The 24,310-nt window shown below is 36.7% G+C and overlaps 1 protein-coding gene across 19 annotated transcripts in view; it reads right to left on the reverse strand.

The window, feature by feature from the left end:
* NRXN1 (neurexin 1) overlaps positions 1–24,310 on the reverse strand; it is a 1,119,427-nt gene that overhangs the window by 535,550 nt on the left and 559,567 nt on the right. For 18 of the 19 annotated variants that reach the window (XM_042981375.1, XM_042981374.1, XM_042981369.1 and 15 more), the window contains 2 exons: positions 12,349–12,522; positions 5,957–6,076 (listed from right to left, as the gene is read on the reverse strand). In XM_042981375.1, the coding sequence (XP_042837309.1) occupies positions 5,957–6,076; positions 12,349–12,522 (294 nt within the window). Of the gene's footprint in view, positions 1–5,956; positions 6,077–6,996; positions 7,024–12,348; positions 12,523–24,310 lie in introns of all 19 variants that reach the window. The other variant, XM_042981368.1, reaches the window with a different exon arrangement.

The raw sequence follows: 24,310 nt of genomic DNA on the forward strand, positions 1-24,310 counted from the left end.
CCTCAGATTCAGACAGTCTCCCTACCCTATCCTGGACCCTGCATGTGCTGTGTTGCCCTAGCTGGAAAGAAAAGTGAGAAACCTGAGCACAATACACTCCGAGAGAATGAGAAAATTATTCAGATACAGACCCTAGTCATAGAGCTCTTTGAAATTTCATGTAGTGGAAGTTGCAACCACTGTAATCCCTTAAGGATAGTTAACCACGGTGACTGGCGAACCTTCTTTCAATGGAGCCCTAGTCTATTTGGCCTCTGGTGGGATATCACAGTATTAGCCCAGTAATGCAAACATCAAAGACCACCTCTATATTTATATAAGCCCAGCACTGATGAGCAATGACATCAGAGCCAAGTGAAAGTCTACCCAGTCAGAACACTAAGTGAGCCAGAAAAATTACAGAGCACCAGCAGTGGGAAAAATTCACCTGGGCCTTCCTTCTTGACTTCTGGTGTAAAACTGACACCACTTACAAAAAGTAAAGAGCTATTCAGAGTCACAAATCATTTACCTGCTCAACAATACAGGGTACTAATCTGGATCATTCAAATACAATAATGTTCTATACCACTGTTTTGGGGGTTTTCTCCCCACTTGATTTTCTTATGCAGATAAAGCTTAAAAATGTCATTTCACTGCTCAATTGTAATACGAAAAGACCAATGTCTTTTAGGTATTTACTTTTATGATGTCTATTACCAACAAGAACAAAGATACATTTATATGACATAGAAGACAATATTTCTATTTTAAAGTACGTTTCTCTGTCATATATGATGCTTTCCTTTCTGTTTTTTATTGCATTTTCTGATCAGCGTGAACAATACCTTAATTCTTTTGGTTTAATCTAAGATAGGTCTGACCCTGTTTCCTCATAGATAATTTTTCTATGGCATTATCTGTAAATACTGCTTATGCATTGCTTTAAACAACTTAAAGGATGCCATGTAGAAATGCTTGAATGATCCAAGGTCAGTAAGATTCACCATACAGTGAGGATCTGGTTGTGGACAGAGCTAATTGCTAAATTTTATTCATCCCTAAATGGTACTGGCAACAAATCAGCTCACAGCTTAATACTACTGGCAGCTCTAAATGGGACAGAAACAATGTGACTTTGATCCAGCTATTTTTATATGTGTTATGATTCACTTCCAGTAGATATGATATTGATGCTCAAATACTGGATATTGGATTCTCTTGACAAACAACAAAAAAAGTGAGAAACAAAGCTGAAGGTATTTTTAAATGTCATGGTAACAAGTCACAGTCAAATCTAGTTTCAGTGAACATTTCTAATTCTCATACAAAAGATATGATAAATTCCTATCAGAAAGATTTTCTTCTGGCAAATTTAGAATTCTGAAAATAGTCTTCTAATGGCAGAGACCATACCCTCCTAGCACCAAAATAATAGCACTATGATGTATTATTCCCTTATGGTAACAGACACCATTGAAGCTGAAGTGTAATTTAGCACACAATTCTGCACTAATGTAATGTGACAATGTTATTATGTTCACTATTTTCCATGTGATCATAGCCATATTCATCTTCCCCAGTCTGACATTAAATTAGCTAATAAAGTTATATTCTATTCTGTACCACAGGGTGAAAGCAGTGAAAGGATTACTGTATAGCATAAGGGTTTGATGGTGGTATGTATATGTGTGTGTGTGTGTGTTTGTGTGTTTGTGCACAAGCATGAATAGGTGATATGTTGGTTCTATATAGTGACTGTAACGTAAACTCCTGGCAGAGACCTGGCATATAGCAGGCACTCAGTAAGTGGTTACATGGACGAAAGAGTTGACAAAAAGCTACAATATATGGTACATTAGAAAAATGGTTACTCTAAGATTTCAGAAGAGGGGAAAGCTAAGGCTCAGATAGGAGGACTATCAAAGTTTCCATGGGATGAAACAGTTAAGTAGAGATTGAAAATGAAATTATATTTCTTCGAGCAGATATATAGTAAAAGGAATTCATTCCAGGTGGAATGAGAGCATTCCCCAGGAGGATAAATTAGCATAAGCAATGGTGAGGAAATTGGGAAAGTGTAATGTTGTTCAGAAAGCCATAAGTAAGTTAATTGGCAGTAACATGCCATATGGACAAGGTTCTGCAAAAGATAAGGATGAAAATGAAAGCTAGGGTCAGACCACAGAGGTTCATGAACTCCAACTCCAAACTGATGAATTTGGAGAGTATTGTTAACTGCTGAGTATATATTGGAAATCTTCATGCAAGATTCATGCATCTAGTCAACACAGATGTAGTAAGTTGCCATTGTTACCAATTATATGCATTATGATGTATAAAACACTGGGCTTATGAGTGGAAAAAAAAGGATATTGCCTGGGAAAAGCACATGGTCTTACAATATAGTCTTACAGGGAGATAAGACCAAACCTAAATAATATAAGGCCAGGAAGTGATGGCTGATAAAATACCATCAACAAAGCACTACAGCAGTCAGAGGAGGAAAAATATTGCCTCTGATTAGGAAAATCAGGAAGAGCTGGTGATATTAAACTAGGGAGAAAAGGAATAAAGAACAAAATTAATAAGGAAGCATAGGATGGATTAGAAGAGAAAGGGATAAGAAATGGGAAACTTAACCAGAAAATTACTACAAAAAGCCAAAAAATATAGTATCGATATGGAAGAATCAGGCTGAGCCCACTACACTACACTACCCTACACATGTACACATAGCATTACTTTTCTCAATGAGTAGGTCATTTGTGTGGCAATCTTCCAGGGGAAGAAAAAGGGTTTCACAAACATATTTCTTTCAAAGTAGCCTTTGGCATCACTTTGCATAAGTGCCTCTTTTTTGAAAGATTCCTTTAAGTCCATTAATCAGTACGATTTACCCAAGATTATACTTACAAGCTAAAAAGTATTCCCATCTTTCCATTGTTAATTATATCTCCAGGCTAACATAAATAAAATTTTCTAGTTACTTTAACCCATTCTATGAAATTTATCAGAGAGATGATAGTCAGAAGGTCTATTTTGGACACAGTGTGTCTTATTTGTGTTCTTTCCCCCTTTTAAAAGCTTTATTTCTATTTTCCTTTTTTTTGTTGTTTTTGTTTGTTTGGTTTTCTGTGGAGTTGAAGGCTGCTGTCACAGAATTTATGGATAAATACCTAAACTACAGATGGAAATTTCTTTAAGAAATGAAATGTCCTAAATAGCTTTATTTAAAAAAAAATCAAACTATACAGGAAAGGAGTTTGTTAAAATCCCAGGAATTACATTAATTCTGTTTGTGTAACTCACAGAAAAACAGGGAGATGCAGAAATAATGTTCATTTTGATGAACACAACAATTGAAGAAAATAAGGCATGCTACTCTTATTGCCCTATCAATTGCATGTCTTCAAAGTACTTAAAAAAAAAAGACAAGAGGCCCCAAATGGAGTCGTTTATTCTAAACCCCACATTCCCAAACCAAGATTTAATTTAATTACAGTTTCAGCCATCCCAGAAACAGAATCTTAATTCAGTCAATCAGGACTATCCTGATCATCAATATTTAGGTAATCTGCTTCATAGATCCCTGTCATTCCCTAAAGAAAGTTACCTTTTCAATAACCAACATGATTTTTTTTTCTTTTTTGCCAGTATTACTTCCTTGTCCCTGCTCTCTTCTGCCTACAATTCTTTCATTTTATACAGATCCTTGGAGCTCCTTTCTATCTTATAGATTGGATGCTGCCCAATTTGAATCTATTTTTCCTTAAATAAACTCTTAATTTTTTAGGATGCTTCAGTTTACCTTTTAATAAAGGTAATGGTGACTGGTGTTCCTTCTACAAATTAAAGTTGATATGCAAATAAGATTTTCTTTTAAATGTTGATTTATACATACATATCCTCACCACCAAAACTCCATGCACAAACCAAGAAAGCATTTCACATTTCCAAAATCCCATTAAGAGGTAATGATTTAATCAAAATGTATGTATTCTGAGAGCCCTCCAAAGTCATTTTAATGCTGCTCTGTGCAAGAAGCATATCAGGAGACACATTTATTGAATGACATTTACCTTATTTACAAGAAAATAACAAATAGCCTTATCATTATCATCACCACTACTATCACTCAAGAGCAGCATTCAAATAATTTTCTGTAAAATGATGTGAAGACAGCATGATACTTAGGGTAGGATCTTCATGTTCTGTTAGGAAATGTCTAGCAAATACATAGAGAAAATTATATTCTTCAAATTTAACTGGTATATGAGAATACACAATCTGACACAACCAAATGGCAACTATTTTGTAAAACATGGAAACTAGATTAAGTTTGGCAGAGAAAGTTCTTTAGCAAAATGAAAAACATTTTTATGCAATAAAAGCTATCTCAGCTACCACATGTAGTCATACATCTGTCAGGATCATATTCAGGATTAAAGATTTACCATAATAAAATCATAACAAATTATCAGTCTTCTGGTTGTCTTTGAAAATAAATTTATGTTATCTTCTATGGGGCAGGAGCAAATGCAGGAAGTTATAATTCTGCACACATATGTACATATATTTATCAAAAGTATATAAAAGTTTTATATTTGCTTTGCTTTAGGTACATATAAGTACATAAATTACTCATTGAGTCTTCATTTAAGGTCATTTATAGAACTCCAAATATGGTTATTTTGTGTGTGTGTATGTGTGTGTGTGTGTGTGTGTGTGTGTGTGTGTGCAAATGTATGATGGATACATGTTCATTGCTTCAAGTCTGGTGTAATTTATGGAAGATGTCACTGGTAGGATGGAGACAAAATACTTCCCCATCTATGGTGGTGTGATATTTACACTTCTCTTCCAAGTACTATTTTACTTTGTAATAATTGTTTATTATTCCTATACTTAATTTCTGAATAGAAAATCTGAAAATAGCTGCTGAGTTGTACCATATCACTAAACTCAGTTTCAGGGAATATTTTAGTTTGACCTCATCTTCAATATTGCAATACTTATGTGTACTGACATAAATAGAGTTTCAAATAGAGAAAGATCAAAGGCAAAAAACTCCAGTCTTTAAATCCATACCCAAGCCCAGCCTTTGCCTAGAAACCCAAATCTTCAATCATCGCATCCCCCATCCCATCATCCTAGAGATTTTTCTTAACTGTCGCTTTTATGATATAAATCATTCATTCTGTTTTGCAAGCAGGAGCCTTTGTCAGAAAAGTTTTCTCAGTATAGTGAAATTTATTGTTTTGTAGAAAATGCTTTTTATCATTTTGATGAAGTGCTGTAAGGCACAATCTAATTGAGAATTAAGAAACAGGACTTCATCCTATATACCAGTTAATTCAGTCTTAAAATTCTCACTGAAGTCATACCATTAGATATTCCATGATATCATGTGAATGCTGTGTTTCTTAGTCATGCTATAAACAATACAATTGTGAGACTAAAGGAAAAAAAATCCACAGGTGCTTAAAGTATAAGAGAGACCACTTGAAGGACAATGTTTAAACATACTGTTTTTAAAATAAAAGGCAGATAATTGCTTTAAGAAAGATATAGAAAGAGAAACATAATGAGATGTGTCACCTTTCATGAAAATTACAGCCCTCAACATATAATCTCCTGGAATTAAAGATTATTTAATATAAAGCAGTAAGGAGTCTCTTTCAAAAACTAGAGGAGGATTGTCATATGTAGGAAATGAAAAAAAAACAGATTTTTGACAAGGTGACCATTAGCAATTAAAAAACATTACAGTAAACGCTTGCAAACTAAAGGCTCACCAGCATCACAGCATTTAGCTAAAGGCATCCTTGATTAATACTTGATTTTTTTCAAAAATGCCCTTTCTGTAAAACCAACTGCTTCTCATTATGACAGTTTGACTTACACATAATATAAAGACTCACAGTAACTGGAAGCAATGATGAGTATCTGAGTCCGTACTCAGAGGGGTACTTACGGTCATTGCAGAGTGGACCGCTGAAGGAAGTCATACTACAGTCACAGCTGAAGCCATCCCATTGCTGCAAGCACACACCTTGATTGGAACAGGAGTCCTCTTGGCAGGTTGTGCTGGGTCCTGCAAAAATAATCCAAAAGAAACTTGGGTTCTTTAAAAAAATCCACAAATGTTTTATACATGAGCTAGGTCACATATAGTAGTTGCCAACACCTCAAATTACATGACCAAACCAGTTTTGAAAGTTCTAGTTCACACACCTGAATTAGGAACAGAGAAGCTGTAATATGAAGGTTTTCTGAAGTTTCAAATATAGAACAAAATACATTATAATAGTAAACTAAACCAACAAATAGTAAAAGCAAGCACATAGCTTCTAGTATGATCATGGTCGCAAGTAATCTCATTCCATCATCAGTAATTCTCTATCACCATTTGTATTTTAGAAAAATGCATGGATCTCCTTAACTTCTGACCAATGAATAGAGACACCATGAGAAATGGAGATTAGAGCTTTGTGAAATTGAGATAAAGATTGGCAAAATAACTGAAGAGAGTTATGCAAAAATGCCCTAGAAGCTTCCAGAAGTTTCCCTGCACAAGCTATGGATAAAGTTATGGTTGTTGGGTGTTTTGGATAGGTATGTTGGCAAGTATCAATTCACATGCTTTAACAATTTCATGCAGTTAAACATAAAATGAAAAAAGTCTGTAGAAATGACATGCCCCCATTTAACGTACAAGTAAAAAGAATTCTAGGCTATTTCTAAAGAATCGTAACTAGAACACTGGAAAACAAAGAACTAAAAAAAAGATGATCAAAGCACTAGAGGCAATCACTATACAAACATATTCAAGACTGAAAGCCTTTATGCAGACTATGCTACAAGATGAGGCTTCTTGCACAATGTTCAAGAAGAGAGAAATTAAATCTGAACCCAAACAACAGTCACTGAAAGATGTAAAGAAAATGTCATTTTGGGGTTTCCACCGTGTATTGCGGGGTTTCAGTCTTGTTTTTTACACACAGGGCTATCTACCTTGCAAGTCAGCTTTCATCAATGCAACTTTGTCAGCAAAACAAAAAAAAAAAGCAAAATATATTAAATGTTAGTAAGCAATACCAAAATGGGGCAAACACAGAACGTTCAGATTCAAAACGCATGCTGCTATAAAGGGGGAGAAAAAATGCTATGTAGAGCAAACAAATTAATACTAACAGCCATAAATCTTAAGAGAAGCCAAAAATGAGAAAGCAGTAATTTATTAGAATTTTACTGTATATGTATATATAATGGTTAGTTGAGCTGATGACATGTAATGAAAGAAATTAAAAGAGCTTCTGTATTTTTTTCCTCTCTTGGATAGATATGAATGCATTACCAAAGGAATTGCATTGCTTATTTGGAAAATGTGGCACCATTTGTCATGCGCATATACAGTGTAGACTATGGTCATTAGCAGACCAATGATCCCTTTCCATTTCTTTTTCCCCTCTGCATCTTTTTATCTTGCAGTTGCAATTAAGGCTTAAGACTGTAATGCCAGCCATTCATTGCCAACAGCTGGACTTCAGAGTGACACCAAACTATCAAAATGTACTATATATATATTATTTGGGTGGCTGAGAGAACTAAGGGATAGAAAAAGCAAACTGCAGTCTAATTCCTCTTACAAAAAATCCCTCTACAAGATTCCAGTGTTCTTACAAGGCTGGACATATACTACTTAAGGATCTCAGACTTATGTCAGTATTTTCTCCATCTTCATAATTCCCTTCAACTCTTCTAAACCGCTTTGGGAATATTTATTACAATAGAACCCCACTAATAGGGACTGTCTTAGTGAATGGTCAAAACAGAATGCAGTCAATCTAAACAGCTTTAGAGTAGAAAACTAAAGATGTTTTCTAGTAAACACTATTTTAGAGGTTTTATGAAAATATGGAAATGATACCAGGCCAATTAACACTGAAAGCCTTTGAGGTAACTGCTTTAGTGAATAAATGAGAATTACCTGTAATTAGCCTTTGTGTAAATTGACATTTTCATGAAATGTCTTTCTAAACATGCTTGTTACAAAAGTATTTCTACTATAATTTTCTCAGTATTCTTCATAGAAAGTTATTGAATTTAGCCTAACCTATGTGAATGTTCACAAATTAAGAAACCATAACACTGTAAGAACTAATTATATAACAACAACAACAATAGGTATACTAATAGTAATAAAACTAATAGATGTTATCAATAATAATAATAATAATAATATTATTATTATTATTATTATTAATTTCTCAGACCTGGAAGCCCTGAACAGATGTAATAGTTTTTATCACTTACTTCATCAAAGAACTAAGAACCACTAAATTGCTTAGTTTTTGTTGTTTTTCCAATCTATGAGAGGTAAGTGGTCTAATGATCTTTATCCCATGGAGTTAGAGACTGAAAGTAATTATTGTTTGTTTAAAACAAACAGGGGCTCCTGGGTGGCTCAGTTGGTTGAGTGTTCAACTTCAGCTCAGATAACGATCTCACGGTTCATGAGTTCAAGCTCTGCATCGGGCTCGCTGTTCTCAGCACAGAGTCTGCTTTGGATCCTATGTCCTCCTCACTCTCTGCCCCTACCCCACTTGTGTACACTTTCTCTCTCTTTCAAAAATAAATTAACATTAGGAAAAAAAAACAACAACAACAACAACTCTTAAAGCAATACTCCTTCTCACATTCCCTCCTGGGATAAGCCTGGGAGCAGGGAGTGGTGCTGGCCCACTGCGGGTCAGGTGCTGTTTCATTAATTCATAGCAGCTCCCTGACTTGCCCAGCACAAGGTAAGAGCAGCAATAGGAACTGATTTAGAGCTAGATTATTGTGTTCACTTTTGCTCTTGTAAAAATCATCAGAAATACAATTGCAAAATAATACCAAATTCTAAAAATGGTAAAACTGCACTCCTAAAAATGAATCTGCCCATATTGTGGAGCTGCAACTCAGCGTACCTGCCAAACTTTATGTGCGCAGAGAGACATGCTTTATTATTCTTATTTTTCATTATCACAACCGTCTTTTTTTTTAATGTTCATTTATTTTTGAGAGAGAGACAGAGTATGAGCAGGGGAGGAACAGAGAGAGAGAGACACACAGAATCCGAAGCAGGCTCCAGGCTCTGAGCTGTCAGCACAGAGCCCCATATGGGGCTCGAACTCATGGACCAGACCATGAGACCATGACCTGAGCCAAAGTCGGACTCAACCGACTGAGCCACCCAGGCACCCCACAACAGTCTTTTTATACTCAGGTCTTAGAAAAGAATGCATGCCTCTGTATGACAAGACATATTTTTCAAAATACTCACCTTCTAGAATAATATTTAAATATGGACAGGCATTTACACAAGACAAAGCCCTGAATTTATTTTTTCCTTTAGTTATGTAATGTTCCTTTTATTTTGTCACTGAATAAAATTGGGAACAAACCACAAGGACATGTGTATTAAGTGGTTAAGTAAAAGGATATGTCTGAAAAGGAAAAGAAGTGAAGGTAAAACTAAAATCTCTGGAAACCAAAGAAACAAGAGACGAAAGTGTTTTGATGCCTGGACTTTCAAGTATGGCAAACTTGGGTTCAAAGCTTCCATCAACCATGAACGAGCTGTGTGATCTTAAGGTCACCTTACGTCTGTGAGGCTCAATTTACTCATCTAAAAAACGTCAGTACTACCTAATTTACAGAGTTTTAAGGATGCAATGAAATAGCAGATGTAAACTTACTGTCACTAGTGCCAAGTCAATGGTAGCTTTAATAAGTAAGTATTTCTGTGGCTTATAACAGTTCTGGGGCTGAATTTAGATGCTATGCAAAGAGTGTCTGAATTAAAAAAATTTTTCACTGACTTTACGTACGAAAGTTATCTTACCTTAGTTTTAGTACTGAGCTTATCTGAGCCTGATTATTGGTGGGTTACCAGTCTCTATTTTCTCTTAGGTAGGTAGGAAAATGCCACCTAGCAGTAGTTTTCAAAGTTTGGTCCTTGGAACAACAGCATCAGCATCATTTTAGCAACAGGTTAGAAATGTAAATTCTAGGATCCTGCTGAATCAGCAGTCTTGGGGGTAATGTTCTGGAATTTGTGTTTTAACAATTCTCCAGGTGATTCTGATACTGGCTAAAGTTTGAGAAACATTCATCTAAAGGGACTTGCAAAAGGCAAGCTTCCTCCCCCAGCTAGTGTGCTATATAAGTAAAAGCAGCTATGACCCAATGAAATTAGTTAAAAATGGAAGGCAGCAAGTGGTTATTCGGAAAGACCAAGAACTTTTTATATGAAAGGGACTTAGAGATTTGTGGGTCTTGTCAGGTAGGAATGATGGAAAATCTTCAAAGATATTTGGTTATTCACAAATTTATACCACTTCTATTAATATGAAAGTTCAGTGATTCCAGTGTGATTTGGATTTAAAGTTCTATAACACAACTATCTTTACAGAGGTAATTCATCAAGCATCTAGAATTTGATCACTATTTCTATAAATATATGTATATCATCAATTACACATATGACAGGTTTATCTAAGATTATTCCTAGGAACTTCATAGGATAGAAATAATCATAAATTAAAAGTTCTTAATCTTGGTGTTGAAATGAAAAAATCAGGGAAGTGTTAAGGTAGAAACGCAAGGGCATGGTAACATTCTAAGAATAAAGAAAAAGGGGGTAAAAAGAGGGTAAGAATTATTAAAGCTCAGATTATAAGCATCACATATAAGGTAAGGAAGGAACCAATGTCATAATCTACTAAATGATTTCAAATGTTCAAATAGTACCCTGCTTATTAGATTATGTTAGGAAATAAAACCAAATATCATTTCCACAAATATTTTTTCTCAGTCCACCTTTCCTCTCATTAGTTTTCCCTTATACCAACCCACTCATATCATGTATGTGTCAGTGGTAGGGGGTCATATGTGTGTGTTTGGATTTCTATCTTGTGGGTGTTTAGCTGTGAACGTGTCTGTCTGCTCCCAACATCTCTTTGTAGGTGAGAAGTCACTTGCCAAGCAACTTGTAAAAAGGGCTATTTTTGAAAAAAAAATATTTTCAGGAGTTTGTAGTACTTTTTTTTAATGTATATATTCTCACTGATTAGATCACATCCAAGAATCAAAGTTATGACCTACATACATGTATCTACCCACTAGAAAGAATTTATTCACTTAACAATCTTGCTTCCTTTGGTAAATGGAGAAAACACAGTTTCCCTTTGTTTTACAAGACCGTGTAACACCAAAATTTGAAATAAAAAAAAAATAAATAACATTAACGAAAATTTCAGTGAAGTCTTCTATTAAATAACATCATCTTCCAGAAGGATTAAAACACAGTTTGAATTTCACCTGAGTTTTCAGGGAAATATATACAGCAGAGAGAAAAAAGTGTATTTAAAAAAAATCTCCATGTACTTAGGTAATTGCTAAATCTAATGGCATTATTTTGGCTGAGAAGAATGATTCATAATCTGGGGGATAGGAATTCACATGTCTTTCTTTGCCTCTTCCATATGAAATTTCCTTATGAATCTAAAATTTTCAAAATAGCCCAAACTGTTTTCAACATTAAAGGAGAACCAGCAATACATTCAGAGCCCCCGAATTCGGGATAATGTGATTAAATTACATTGATGGAGGGAGAATTGGCTCACATAATCTGAGGTGTTGAAGTGAAAATTATCTAAAATGAAAGTAGCGATCTAAAAGTACTCCCACAGATCTTCATCTGATAGAGAGCACAGAAAAACAGAAAGATACTTGAGCACATTTCTCAAGTATGGAATATTAGTCCTGGGTAATAGAAGAAAACAATTTTTGCTAAAACAAACTGATGATATACAGCAGAAACTCTTGCTACCAGGTAGATACAAATCAAATAGTGATTTGACAATAGGTATCTGAACTTTATAGTCTTGTAGCTTGCTGAATGTAGATTTGAAAAAAAAAAAAAAAGGCAGTCTCAAGTTGATTGACACTCGCTGCAGTAAATACATATTTTTTAGTCTAAACAGGGTAGCTATTTAATGTCTTTAAAGCAGGCATTGCAAAAATGATTAACCCACCAATTAGGCAAACTATAGAATTCACAGGAGCAGAAAATAACAAGATCCATGCACGGAGCTCCCATCTTATATAAGGCATTAACGTAGGTTTGCAAACAGCCCAGAAAACTTAGGATTTATGGGCTGAAAAGTGAAAAACACAAATAAGGATTTCTAAGCCCTAAGTGGTGTGGGGGAGGGGGTTGAACAGTTGGCAGAAATAAATTTCGCTGCCTAGAGAGAATTGTTCTTATTTACGGTTGGAATTAGAATTACTTAGAATTTCATAACAAAGATCTAGTACCTTCACATCCTCTCTCAATCTGTCCATTGCAGAAAAGAGCATCTGAGATGAGGTCTGGAAGTCGTCCATTTAAATCAACTGAGGCCAGGCAGCCTTGAAAACCCTCCTTGGCATGGACGAGTTTCGGCAAAGATTTGTAGGTTTCTTTAGCCACTCCTCCTATATATAAGTCACCTGTGGGAAAAGCAAAGTTTTGGTCACAAAAGTAACTTATCATTGTTTTAAACATACAGGAGGATAGGAAAAAAAAATAGTTTGGTTTATTCTTCATTGAATTAATAAAAAAGTCAATTATAATTAGATATTTTCCTAAAAGTATACAACAATAGAAGTGCTTGAGTAACATACCAGCATTCAAAGATAGTTTTCCACAGAGAATTGAATGAGTTCAATACAGTATGGCCAAGTGGAAGGAATATGGGCCATCGGGTTGCATATTCTTGTACTAAAATCCAAGCCTGGTTATTTAACGAGCCTGGTTATTCTGCAACTTTTAATGTTTGTTTGTTTGTTTGTTTGTTTGTTTGTTTGTTTTAGTTTTGTTTGTAGTTTCTCTGATCATTAGAAACCTCATTTCTAAAATAGAAATGATAAAAATCTATCCTTTTGGTTTTTATGAGAATTAACTGAGATAAAATATAGAAAGTATCCACCAGAGTAAAAATATGAACTAGACACTCAGTCAACCTTCTGCTTAGAGAACTCTGGGTCTTTATGTTAATCAGAAATTCAACAAATTCTCTTCAGTGTCCACAATTATCTCCTCCACTAGAATTGTCCATTATCGTACTTGCACCTATCGCATTCACTAACTGACTCCCATTAAGAGTCTGCTTACATCCTTTTTCAGGTATTTCTTTTTTTTTTTTAACGTTTATTTATTTTTGAGACAGAGAGAGACAGAGCATGAACAGGGGAGGGGCATAGAGAGAGGGAGACACAGAATCTGAAACAGGCTTCAGGCTCTGAGCTGTCTGCACAGAGCCCGACGCGGGGCTCGAACTCACGGACCGTGAGATCATGACCTGAGCCGAAGTCAGACGCTTAACCGACCGAGCCACCCAGGCGCCCCAGGTATATCTTATTTAGGTGAAGTTATATCACTTTGAATTCTTTATGATGCTCTGGGAACCACTAACAATTTATCAATTTTTTTTAATTTTATTGAACTTTCTAATGGAACACTTCGCTCTGCTAGTATCATGTCTCTAGGTTTGATATTTCCCTGTTTTATGGGCAAGAGAGATTACAATCCATGTTTGATTGCTTCATTTCCTATCAAAGATTATCTACCATATCTGTATGGCATTGAGTAGATGTAATTCACTGACTTTAATAAACACTTAGTCAATGTAGAAGACAAGGAGGGTGACCCCAAAATTCCATGAGATATATTCCTGTTTAAAAGTTCTACTAACATACTCTATTGAGCTATTTATTGTTCTGACTTTTCATTATCAGTTGGGTTTTTTCTCTCAGATTAACCAACCTTTCAGGCCACCTGATACCTTTTCCCCAATGTAACACAAAACTCCTACATTCCTAATGTTTATCTGGGTCCCTCTGTGTTGTCTTCATGGGACTTGGAATAAAGGAGAACATGTGGATATTCATGCTGTTTGTTGAGTCATGAGTCCTTGTTCTCTGACCCAAAAGTCTTCTGTCTTCTTCCAGCATCCATGAAACAGTAATAAGTTAACCTATTAGATTGTAAGTAGGCTGAAATCAAACCACAGATATAAGAGTCCTGAATTGTACTGATGAGTGAATTGAGCTTGCTTAAAGTCATTTTGCCATAGAAACTGCGGACTTAGGTCCCTGATCTATTAACTAAAGCTCTAAGTATTATACCGGGACACCACTGATCCTGCATGAGATGTACTGAAGGTACTGGATATGTTAACTCCCCCTACATCTTGAACAAAATAAAACATCCATTGACTACTAACTATATTCTTAATATTAAAGGATAGTATGGGTTTCATCTGAGATGGGATACTATTTTTGAAACAACTTATTTTTTTCTCCATATTTCCTTTTTCTCCAGTCTTTGCTCTCACTTAAATTTAAAGCCATTGTGTTTTAGTTATCTCAGAGAAAGGAAAAGAATCAGAAACCAAAGATACCAAATTATCTTCCTGCATTTCTGCAAATTACCTTTTTGCATAAGTCAAGACTCTTAAAAGAATGAAATAGAATATATAGCCAACTACAAGAGAAGAATAAAGCTTTCCTAGCTCTCATGTAAACACACAGGAGAGAAAACTAGAGAAGAAATGTGCACACAGTCAATGAATACCAAAAAGAGGACACAGTGCTCTAATTTGAGGGCTGAGCTCCAGTGGAGGTAAAAACTTCAGGTAAATTTACCGAATTATATTGATTTGTGTGCAGTTCCATAAGAGAACAGAGAAGTAAAAGTGGAATTCTTGGGAAAAACATAACTGCATGGTAGATTTAGACCTGCTAAGAACTTTGGCAGCCTCACAGATTTTACCATATTCCAACTGTGGTATGGGAGCGACACAATTCCCAGAGTTTCATAGAAATAAACGGAAAAAGACTGACATTAATTGGTCATGCACACAAGAATGAAGATGCTGGCAATTCAGTGGACATCCGAGCTATAAGTATACAATACCCAAGACCAGCTCCTGTGTAATCTCTATCTCCCAAAAGATCAACAGTGGAAGTCCCCCACCCAAATAATTTAGACATAATCTCAGGGAAGTAAGGGGGAAAATTGCCTGAGATTACATTTTCACTAACTCAAAGGATCAGAACTCAAACTGGAAACCAAGGTGAGTTATAGAAAAATAGAGTTACCTTTCATACACATCTGAAATTCTGAGGAGAGATTTAAACTGTTACATGTCAAATATCAATGCAAGGACATGCTCCCTATGTTCATTTGTTGAACTAAATTTATTAGAACATTTCAGCTCTCCTCCAGGCCTATTGAATGCAGTGTTCGAGAACAGAGGGAATAGTTAGATGAAGATTTCTTAGCATTGCTGCAGGCCTTTTGGAAGTAGAATTTACACTGAAAGTTATGTATAAGACACTACATGTTTGCTAACCTACCTTCCTCTTTCTGATGGCACCCTCCTGGAAGGGACAGACTGTGTCTCTATTTGTTTTACATTCTCCCAAAGTGGTCTACAAGCACAGTGGACACTCGACACATATTGTCAGCCATCTGATGGACTGAGGTCATAGTGGAAAAGAATCAAGAAAGAAAGAATGCTAAGGCAACACATGGAGAGAGAGCTAATTCTAAAATGCACTTACTTCCTTTCCCCGCTTCCTGCCACCATCCTATTTTTTTTTTCTGTTGGCAAACATATGTGCCTGAACAACTTTTCAGAGATTACTGCAGAGAAGTAGAAATCTTCCCCTTGTGTTATTAAAGAGCAGAAAGTATCGATTCAAGCAGTGCAGGATATAAGCCTCAAACATATACTAAGGTGGATAAGTAGGGAATACATTCTCATTTTCATTACTGAAGCTGCACTTAGCACCACCACTTCATACTGTCTTTATAACCTCCTCATATAGTAGATAGTGGTCTAACATCCCCTGGTGGGTTGCCCTATGAAGAGAACAAAAGAAACCCTTAAGTGGCCTGAGCCCCATATAGCATTAACACTTCATCAAAGATGCAGCTTTTCCTTTTGATCCTTGAGGTGATGGAAGTTAAAATGACCCATTAGCATTAATGGGATCTTGCAGGCAAATTCCTGTGCATGGGAAGGAGGATATGCTTTTTAATGACCCTGTGTGTGAACAAGAGCCAGGATGGACATCTAATAAGAGTCAGGTTCATACAGACTTGAAGCCAGCCTGTTACCCCTTCTTCAAGCTATGAAGGGTTGATTTTTATTCATATCCTTTAAGTAGGCCATGCATGCAACTGACAAGCCAATGATGGAATTGGGGCATTTTTAGCAGAAGATGCTGAGAACATGTATAAAGCCCGATAACCTCAAGCATTTAGAGAGTATTTTTTCTCAAAAAAAATCTCAAACTACATTCTGTTTCTGTCTCTGTCTCTGTCTCTCAAAGGTGTTATCTATGGAATGATGTAAGGTGATATCACAAATATCCATACTCTAGTAGTTGGGCAGTAATGAGTAGGGAATAGTGCACAGGCTTTTTACTTTATCTGGCTATAAACCTTGGCTCAGCCACTTACTGGTTGTCTTAGTGAAGGCACATTAAGTTACATAACTTCCTTAAGAGTCAGATTCTTCATATGTGAAGTGGGTTAATAATGCCTATCCTGCAAGACTGTGAGGATTACAGAGAAAGTATGCAAGCACTGGGTATAGCATGCACTCAGCACACAACAACTACTGGTGTGACTGTTGGTATGCTTGGCAACGACACATCTATGGTGTATCTCATTCTATGTTGATTGTAGTAAGAGATACAGAATGAGAAGTCTAGGCTGTCTCCTTGTTTCTAGTATAACTAGAATGACAAGGTGTCAGATTCACGTCTTACTTTACTAGATTCGCAGTCATGTGTGTACTTGGAGTGTGCCTTGCACTGTGCTATAAGAAGCTCCAGAGGCTCCTTTGACATATTCGGTTACAAACCCAGCAGCACTGAACCTGGTTACAGAAAGAGGACAATTACTTGATAAATATCTTCTAATTTGATATAAACAGATTAAGAAATAGAAGAATCCTGTGATGTCCCAGGGCCAGGTCAAAAGAGTCAAGCTAAATGTGCCTTAGACAATCAGAAAAATAAAAGGCTTTTATGGACTTGGATTGTAAGGTGGAGCATCATGGAAGAGTTTAGACCCAAAGAAAGGATAGGCTACATTACTCTGTAATAACATAAATGTTGTGCCAGGCATGGGGAACAGCACAGATAAACCATGAAGACAAATTAAATACAGCAGTCAAGAAAGCATACAAGAGTTGGCTGGAAGGCAGTAGTTTCTGAAGGGGCCATGATAAATAATGTTGACTAAATAAAGTCAAAGTCTTCTGAGTAACACAATAGAATTTATGACTACTGGTTTCCAAAAAGAAAAAAAAAAGACAATGAGAAATCCAAAAAAAAAAAAGACAATGAGAAATCCAAAAATCTAGGGGACACAACAGAATTTGAAGCAGTGATAATTTGGACAAAAGAGAGGGAATTACATTTAACACTAAACAGGAGGAATCTGAGTAGGAGCGGTCCATAGCGATATGATTATAGGAGCTGGGGTCTTAGGGAAGAGTTGCTGAGTCTGGAAGGTGCAGCTTGGGAGCCATCAACCAAAAAAGCAGGTAAATGAAGTGGTATAAGACTTTTTCTCTTCTTTTAAAACACGGAGCATACGGCAATTAGAGCAAGGACTCCAAGCTCTGCCTTACAGCAGCAGAATGCAAGTGTCAAGGTATAATTAGTTCTTTGACTCAGCTTTCCTGTTTATTCATATGTATTTTTTTTTGTGCTTCTTAAACATTTTACTTTCATTTTAATTAAAATAAGCATACATTAAGAACAAGTGCTTTATAGATTTGGATGGCTAAAACTCTAGGGAAACTTAAGAAGGCTCTCACAATTTCTTATAATTGGCATTTGGCGGGCAAAAAAAAAAAAAAAAAAGGCTGAATACCCACTGCCTTTCTTTCCTACTGGCTGGACTGGAGAAAGTATAATTCTGGAGGCTTTGCTCTGGATAGGACCTTGGACAGCAAATTGGAACACAAGTCTAACTTTGTTCTGAATTCTTGTGACTAGCTGGCAGAAAAAGTGCCATCAGACTGGGCTAGTTTCTGAGAGTTATTCTACAGGAAAAGTACCTTCTCTTACCCCAGGGAACAACTGAACTCTGCCCCCAAATTTGTATCATTATCTTTAATTTTAATCTTTTGTTGTACATCCACAAATGAACCTCCTCAGGTCAGATCCTGACCACATACCTTAATGCAGACAAATTAAATCTAGACCTCTTTGTATATATTAGGTGTGCCCTCTTAGAAGAAAAATCATCTTCAATACTTTGGGAACAAACATTCATTTATTTACTTTATTTTATTTTTTTCTGGGGAGAAAGCTGAAGTCACAATTTCCTCTGACTGCTTAAATAAATTATGTTAAATTACTGAAAGCAGAAGCACAGAAGCTAACACATTTAAACTCAAGAGTAGACAAATGGAAACCTTTATAACAAACCACACATGGGATTAAACAATAAACACCGTCCAAGACCACATCTAAGATCAGAGCACACTCAGTGTTCAATATTGAAGTCAAAGTTGGCAATTCAAGTAGATGTTTTGCTCTGAGATACAAGATCTGTGTCTTCCATAGGTCTCTTAAAAATATCAGGTTAATTTTAGAAACTCTTTGCTGAGGAGATGCTCACTGGTCACCAGTTTGATTTATTAGTTATCCATTAACTTCTCTACACCTTAGTCTTTCTTGGTATATATAAGGCTAACTGCTAAAACAACCTGATTTTAGTTCTGTAGTAAATACCTATCAACTCTTATCTTGAGGCTTATTCCAGCATCCTAAGTTCAGCCTAAAACCAAGCCATCATCTTTCCCCTGCACTGGGAAACTACTTCTAGACTTTTCTGTTTCATAGCAATCCCATTTCTCGTCTCTCTGATACCCAAAATGAAATTTCAAAATCATCTTTTAACTCTATTCTCTATCTCACACCTTACATTTAAATTATTGACAAGAACTCATGACTCAGCTTTATCAATACTTCTGACATTTGCCAATTTCCTTTTCTGTAATTTCCTTTTCCAGTTCTTGTCTATCTTTCCCCTTGTACACCTTTCATGCAAGAGCCTGTTATCTGGTGTACCTGCATCCATCCTTCCTCCTCATAAACACCAGATCAGTCTCCCTACTGTGTTCAGTCTCTTCAATACCTCCCTCCACTTCTAAATAAAGCCAGAGGCTTAGCAGTATTCAAGTGTCCATGGTATTGTGAACCTCTTTTCTGACAATTACCATATTTATTTCCCAGTTCTTTGTGTGAATATCTTACCTTACTATTACTTTATAAATTCCTTAAAAAATGATCATGAGCTTTATTTACATTCTCATATTCACTTAGTAGTCACTCAAAAATTATTTGTTGCCTCATTGGATGAATAGATGGATTGGTGGGTTTGTATTCACTAAGTAATCACTTGAACAATAAAGACATAGTGAGGGTTTTATGAGAGTATAACAGTCATATTTGTCCTTTGTTCCCTCTACTTGAGAAATAATAAAGTTAACTGTGGGGAATTTTTCTTCTACTGACTCCTTTCTTGAAGGCAGAAGTGAAGCCATCCAACTCATTAAGAGAAGCCAATGCAGTGGCATTTGTTTTCTCCATTCTAATAGAGTAATCCATGACCAATTTTAAGTGACATATATTGAATTTATTTGTAGAGAGAGGCAGACAAAGATAGAAGTAGAGAAACATCTTAGGGTATCAATGTGTGGCTATGAGAACCCCCTCGTGAGTCTTTTGCAGCTAGAGTAAATGCAAAAAGCCTTGTGGGGCATTAAACTCTAGCCCACCCTGGCACTCTGTCTTATTCTGTCTCTGGCCATTCTGTTATTCTCTGTGTTGCTTTGTAAAAACATATAGCCTCCATAGCAGCACTTCACGCTGTGGGCACTTTACACTATTTCTCCAGACTCTTCTTCTCTGTCACCGTGTTCTCAGCCCAGAAAGGCATGTGTCTACTGTTTGTGGGTTATCACTCAAGAACTCTAGGATTAGTTTTTCTGGTTTGTTGCTATAATCTCAGCTACTTGCCAGCCAAAGGTATTCCTGATCCTACAGCAGCCTCCCACATCCAACAGTATACTGCTTTTGCTAAAAAGATTTTCAGTTTCACAAAAATCACTGAGACAACTGAACTTAAATGTGCAGAGCCCTGTCCAGGTGAGAGAGAGCCTCCTCAAAGCTTTGAGTCCTTGGTAATCAGTGTCAAGCATTGCCATGGTCACAACCAGAAAAGACAGTGTTCATTTTATAATATAACAATGGGGATTGATGTTGGTGTAGCATCCTAAACTTTACTGAGCATTTGTGCATATATAATTTCATTTGATTTTTGTTGAGCTACAAAAGGAATAATGGTTATTTTGGAGACATGCCCCAAATGAAGATGCTATGGTTCAAGGCCATAATGCCAGAAAATGGCAGGGTCGAACGCCAAGCACAGGTCCCCTGAAACCCTGACAATTTCCACTTAATCTGTACTGGTTTACACACTGTACACTCCAAGCGGCAAGTAGCCAATTTGGATAGCTCCATTACTACAAAATACAAGAAGTTTTATAGTATGTTTGCCAGTGAAGAAAAGTAATGGTAATAAATGTTGGTCTGAGTCAATGCAAATGAACATAAATTCCCAGGACATTGGGAGACTCAACTGTATACTAACTGAGTAATCTCATGAAGAAAAAACCAATTTGCTTCCACAGACATAAATATTAGGTATCAAAATTCTGACGAGGGGGTAGAATTCTTATGCCTCCACAATTTGATTTTTAGATATGGCAGCTATTTTTCAATTGCCTCCTACGAAGAGATGAGTAGGACACTTGCATTCATCGATGGCCCAACCTAATACTTGTATATGAACAGGTTGGAGGACTCTGATGAAGTTAACATTCAGACCTTAATGTTTTCCTGTAGTGAGCCTGGAGTGTTCATATTGACATTATGTTCATAAATAGGACAGATAATGCTTTCGACATTCTGAAGTTCCTGCCTCTATCTGATGTTTAAAAATAAACTTGTCCAAAACATGAAAAAAATTTAAAGTATGATTATAAAACTTACAACACGAAGGCAGATTCTGTTTGTGTGTTTGGCCAACAGACTGTGAGGGAAAGCTGGTGGGCATGTTAAATGGGAAATAATAAAATGAAATTGCTACGGAGGTGTGTATAGTAATCCATCTTCTTTTAAACCCACACTATGCCAGTGACACCATGGCAGATGGGGTACGAGTTCAGGCATATAAATTCATGCCAAGCTAACTTCGTCTCCTGGCTTCGTAAATTTGCCTGTAGGTGAAAACAGAGTTCAGATAGTATCATTCTTTATCCTCTTTCTCATCTGATTGACAGCCAGTGTAGATACCTTAGACATCCTTTAGCATCAGACAATTCTGTCACCATTTTGTGTTTCATTTTTCACTGACGTGTGATGCTCTCTAGGACTGCACACGGCTTGCAGAGGCTCTCCATCTCAAAAATACTGTTACACTTTAAACATGCACAGAGCCTCAGTTTGGGTGCTTTGCTATCCCCTATTCCAATTGATCCTCCTACCAGTTCTTCACAATAGGTAGGAAGTTATTATTAACCCCACCTGCAGGTAAGCAAAGCACCCTTCTGAAAAGGGAAGTTAAGCGCCCAAAGGCAATACAACCAGTACAAGGAGAATTACACTGGCATTAAACCCTCCAGCTCCCAGGCTACCTCTTCTCCCACTATGCTACACTGCCTCCTATTTTTTGCTGAAAACCTTCTCAGTGACAGGAATAGAATAGGTGGAGGAGTTTAGAAATGACTGTTCCTGAAATTAAGAGACTTATAACTAAGGGACCAGTAAGAGGACCTATATAAATCTGTTATCTTTCCTAAGATGTTGAGTAGTTCTATATAACAATTTGGCTTCCTTTATTTTTTTTTCAACATAGCTTTCCTTAACTCAAAGAAATTTTCTTTTCTTATTTCAAAATAAAAGAACATTTATTTTGGGTGGGGAAGATCGAGTGCTATACAGGGTAAGTACAGAAAAACAGCTCTTTCCTATAATAACGGCCTGTTTAATGCAGGTAAAAAAAAAAATGGCACCTGTTCTCAAGTAAGAGATACAGAATAAAGAGGGTAAAGCCACCAGTGGTTTTTGGATATCTTGGAAGGACAAAATGATTCAAAGTGCACAAAAAACTTTATGGACATTGCCAAAAGTCTTCTATAATACATGAGCTTCATAAAGTCAGATAAAACTCATTTTTTTGTCAAGTACCTGAACACTTCTATATTTTTTTTTTCAAAGGAGGAGTTCCTTCTGTGCCTGAAAGATGGAACATTCTCAATCAAGCCATCAAATCCCACTGGGATATTAGAATTCCCTAGGGCATGTCTCCAAATAATTTTTTCCCAATATTTAAATTCTTCTTAAGGAGAAATGCAAATATTTGAACAGAAATGATCAAAAAGGGGAACAAGGAGGTGTGGGCAACCTTTCCTAAAGGCTTAGACATTGGAGGGCTTTAATAATAGAATGGAATGCTGGGGCACCTGGATGGTTCAGTCAGTTAAGCATCTGACTTTGATTCAGGTCATGATCTTGTGGTTCGTGGGTTCAAGCTGCATGTTGGGCTCTGTGCTGACAGCTCAGAGCAAGGAGCCTGCTTCAGATTCTGTGTCTCCTGTCTTTCTGCTCCTCCCCTCTGCTCTCTCTCTCTCTCTCAAAATAGACATTAATTTTTTTTAAAGTAGTATCTTTCACTCCAGACATTCAGAAGAAATTCCTTTTAATGTGCTGGCAAATATACATAGTAGTATTTAAATCCTTCTATAGATCTGGGTTCAAATTCTATTTCTAGGCCACTCACATAGCCTTTCTGATCTCCATTTTCTCATCTGTAATATGGAAACACTAACATCTCACTCATCTAACTGTAAAGATTAAGAGGCCACACTTATGAAAATGAGTATCAAAATTCAAGTCCTAGCTGAAGTGTCAACACAATAGATATGATAATGTGAGGGGGAGGGGATGGGGGGAAAGTTACAAACAGAGGGAAGGAGGCAAACCCTAAGAGATTCTTAAATAGAACAAACTAAGGGTTGAAGGGGGGTGGGGGAGAGGGGAAAGTGGGTGATGGGCATTGAGGAGGGCACTTGTTGGGATGAGCACTGGGTGTTGTATGGAAACCAACCTGACAATAAATTATATTTAAAAAAAAGATAATGTGAGCCTGAGACAGATGGCCAGATGCAAAATTTACAAAGGAATGATAAAATACTGATTCTCAGTCCTTGAATCCCTCAGTTATACCAAGGACAAAATAACAATAATAATAATAATAATAATAATGAAGGAGAAGAAGTAGCAGTCAGAATTTGGAAAGAAAGACGTCTGAGATTGCTCTGTGTAGTAAGCACTACTGGCCCCCAAAGGGGGACTATATTCTAGCCCCAAGCTAGACAGAAGGCTTTCAGTTCTCCTGAAAAATCTGCTTTGAGTTTCCCACAGTTGAGGTGATACAGGACTGGTACCTGCAATATTAAGAAAGCTCTAAACAGCCTGTGGCGGCAGGGTAGAAATGAGAGCAGTGGGAATGGGCTGTACTTCCAGGGCTGAGGAGTAAAGGAAGCATGAAAACTCCTCATGGGTGGTTGTGGGCCCCATGTGTAATGAGAGCAAGCCAGGCAGGGCTGCCTGGAGACAGAATGGACCCTGGGAGTAGGAGCTTGTGTGGAATGAACAGAAGGCATGACCGCTCCACAGGGGTTAAGGCCAGGAGGTTCTGGAAGAGGGGCCCTGGATGAAACCAGGCAAGCAGTGCTAACGAAGTGAATAAGAGATGTGCACCAGGCCAGTTCAGACTTCAGCTGATGTCCCTAGTCAACAAGCTGTGAGAAGATAACAGTGGGAAGGGACAGAGCTGAACATGCCCCCTGTCCTGCCTGTGACTGGCCAAAGCAGGTGGCAGCCCCTATTTTCAGTTTTGATTAATAACTCAGATTGGCCACTTTTAAAAACTTTGAGTTAAAATTATGTTTTATAGTGTAAAATGATTATGAATTGTCTTAACAGTGAGCCCAAACATTTCTTCTAAGCCCGTATATACACAATACAAGACATTTTGAAGTGATGGCTTGTGGTAAAAGATAATATGTAGCTTGATTGTATTTGAACATGATGCTTATTAAATTTAATGATTTCACATTTAAGCCCTTAACAAAGTGTC

This window comes from Panthera tigris, chromosome A3, assembly GCF_018350195.1.
Source record: "Panthera tigris isolate Pti1 chromosome A3, P.tigris_Pti1_mat1.1, whole genome shotgun sequence".
Taxonomy (NCBI): Eukaryota; Metazoa; Chordata; class Mammalia; order Carnivora; family Felidae; genus Panthera; species Panthera tigris.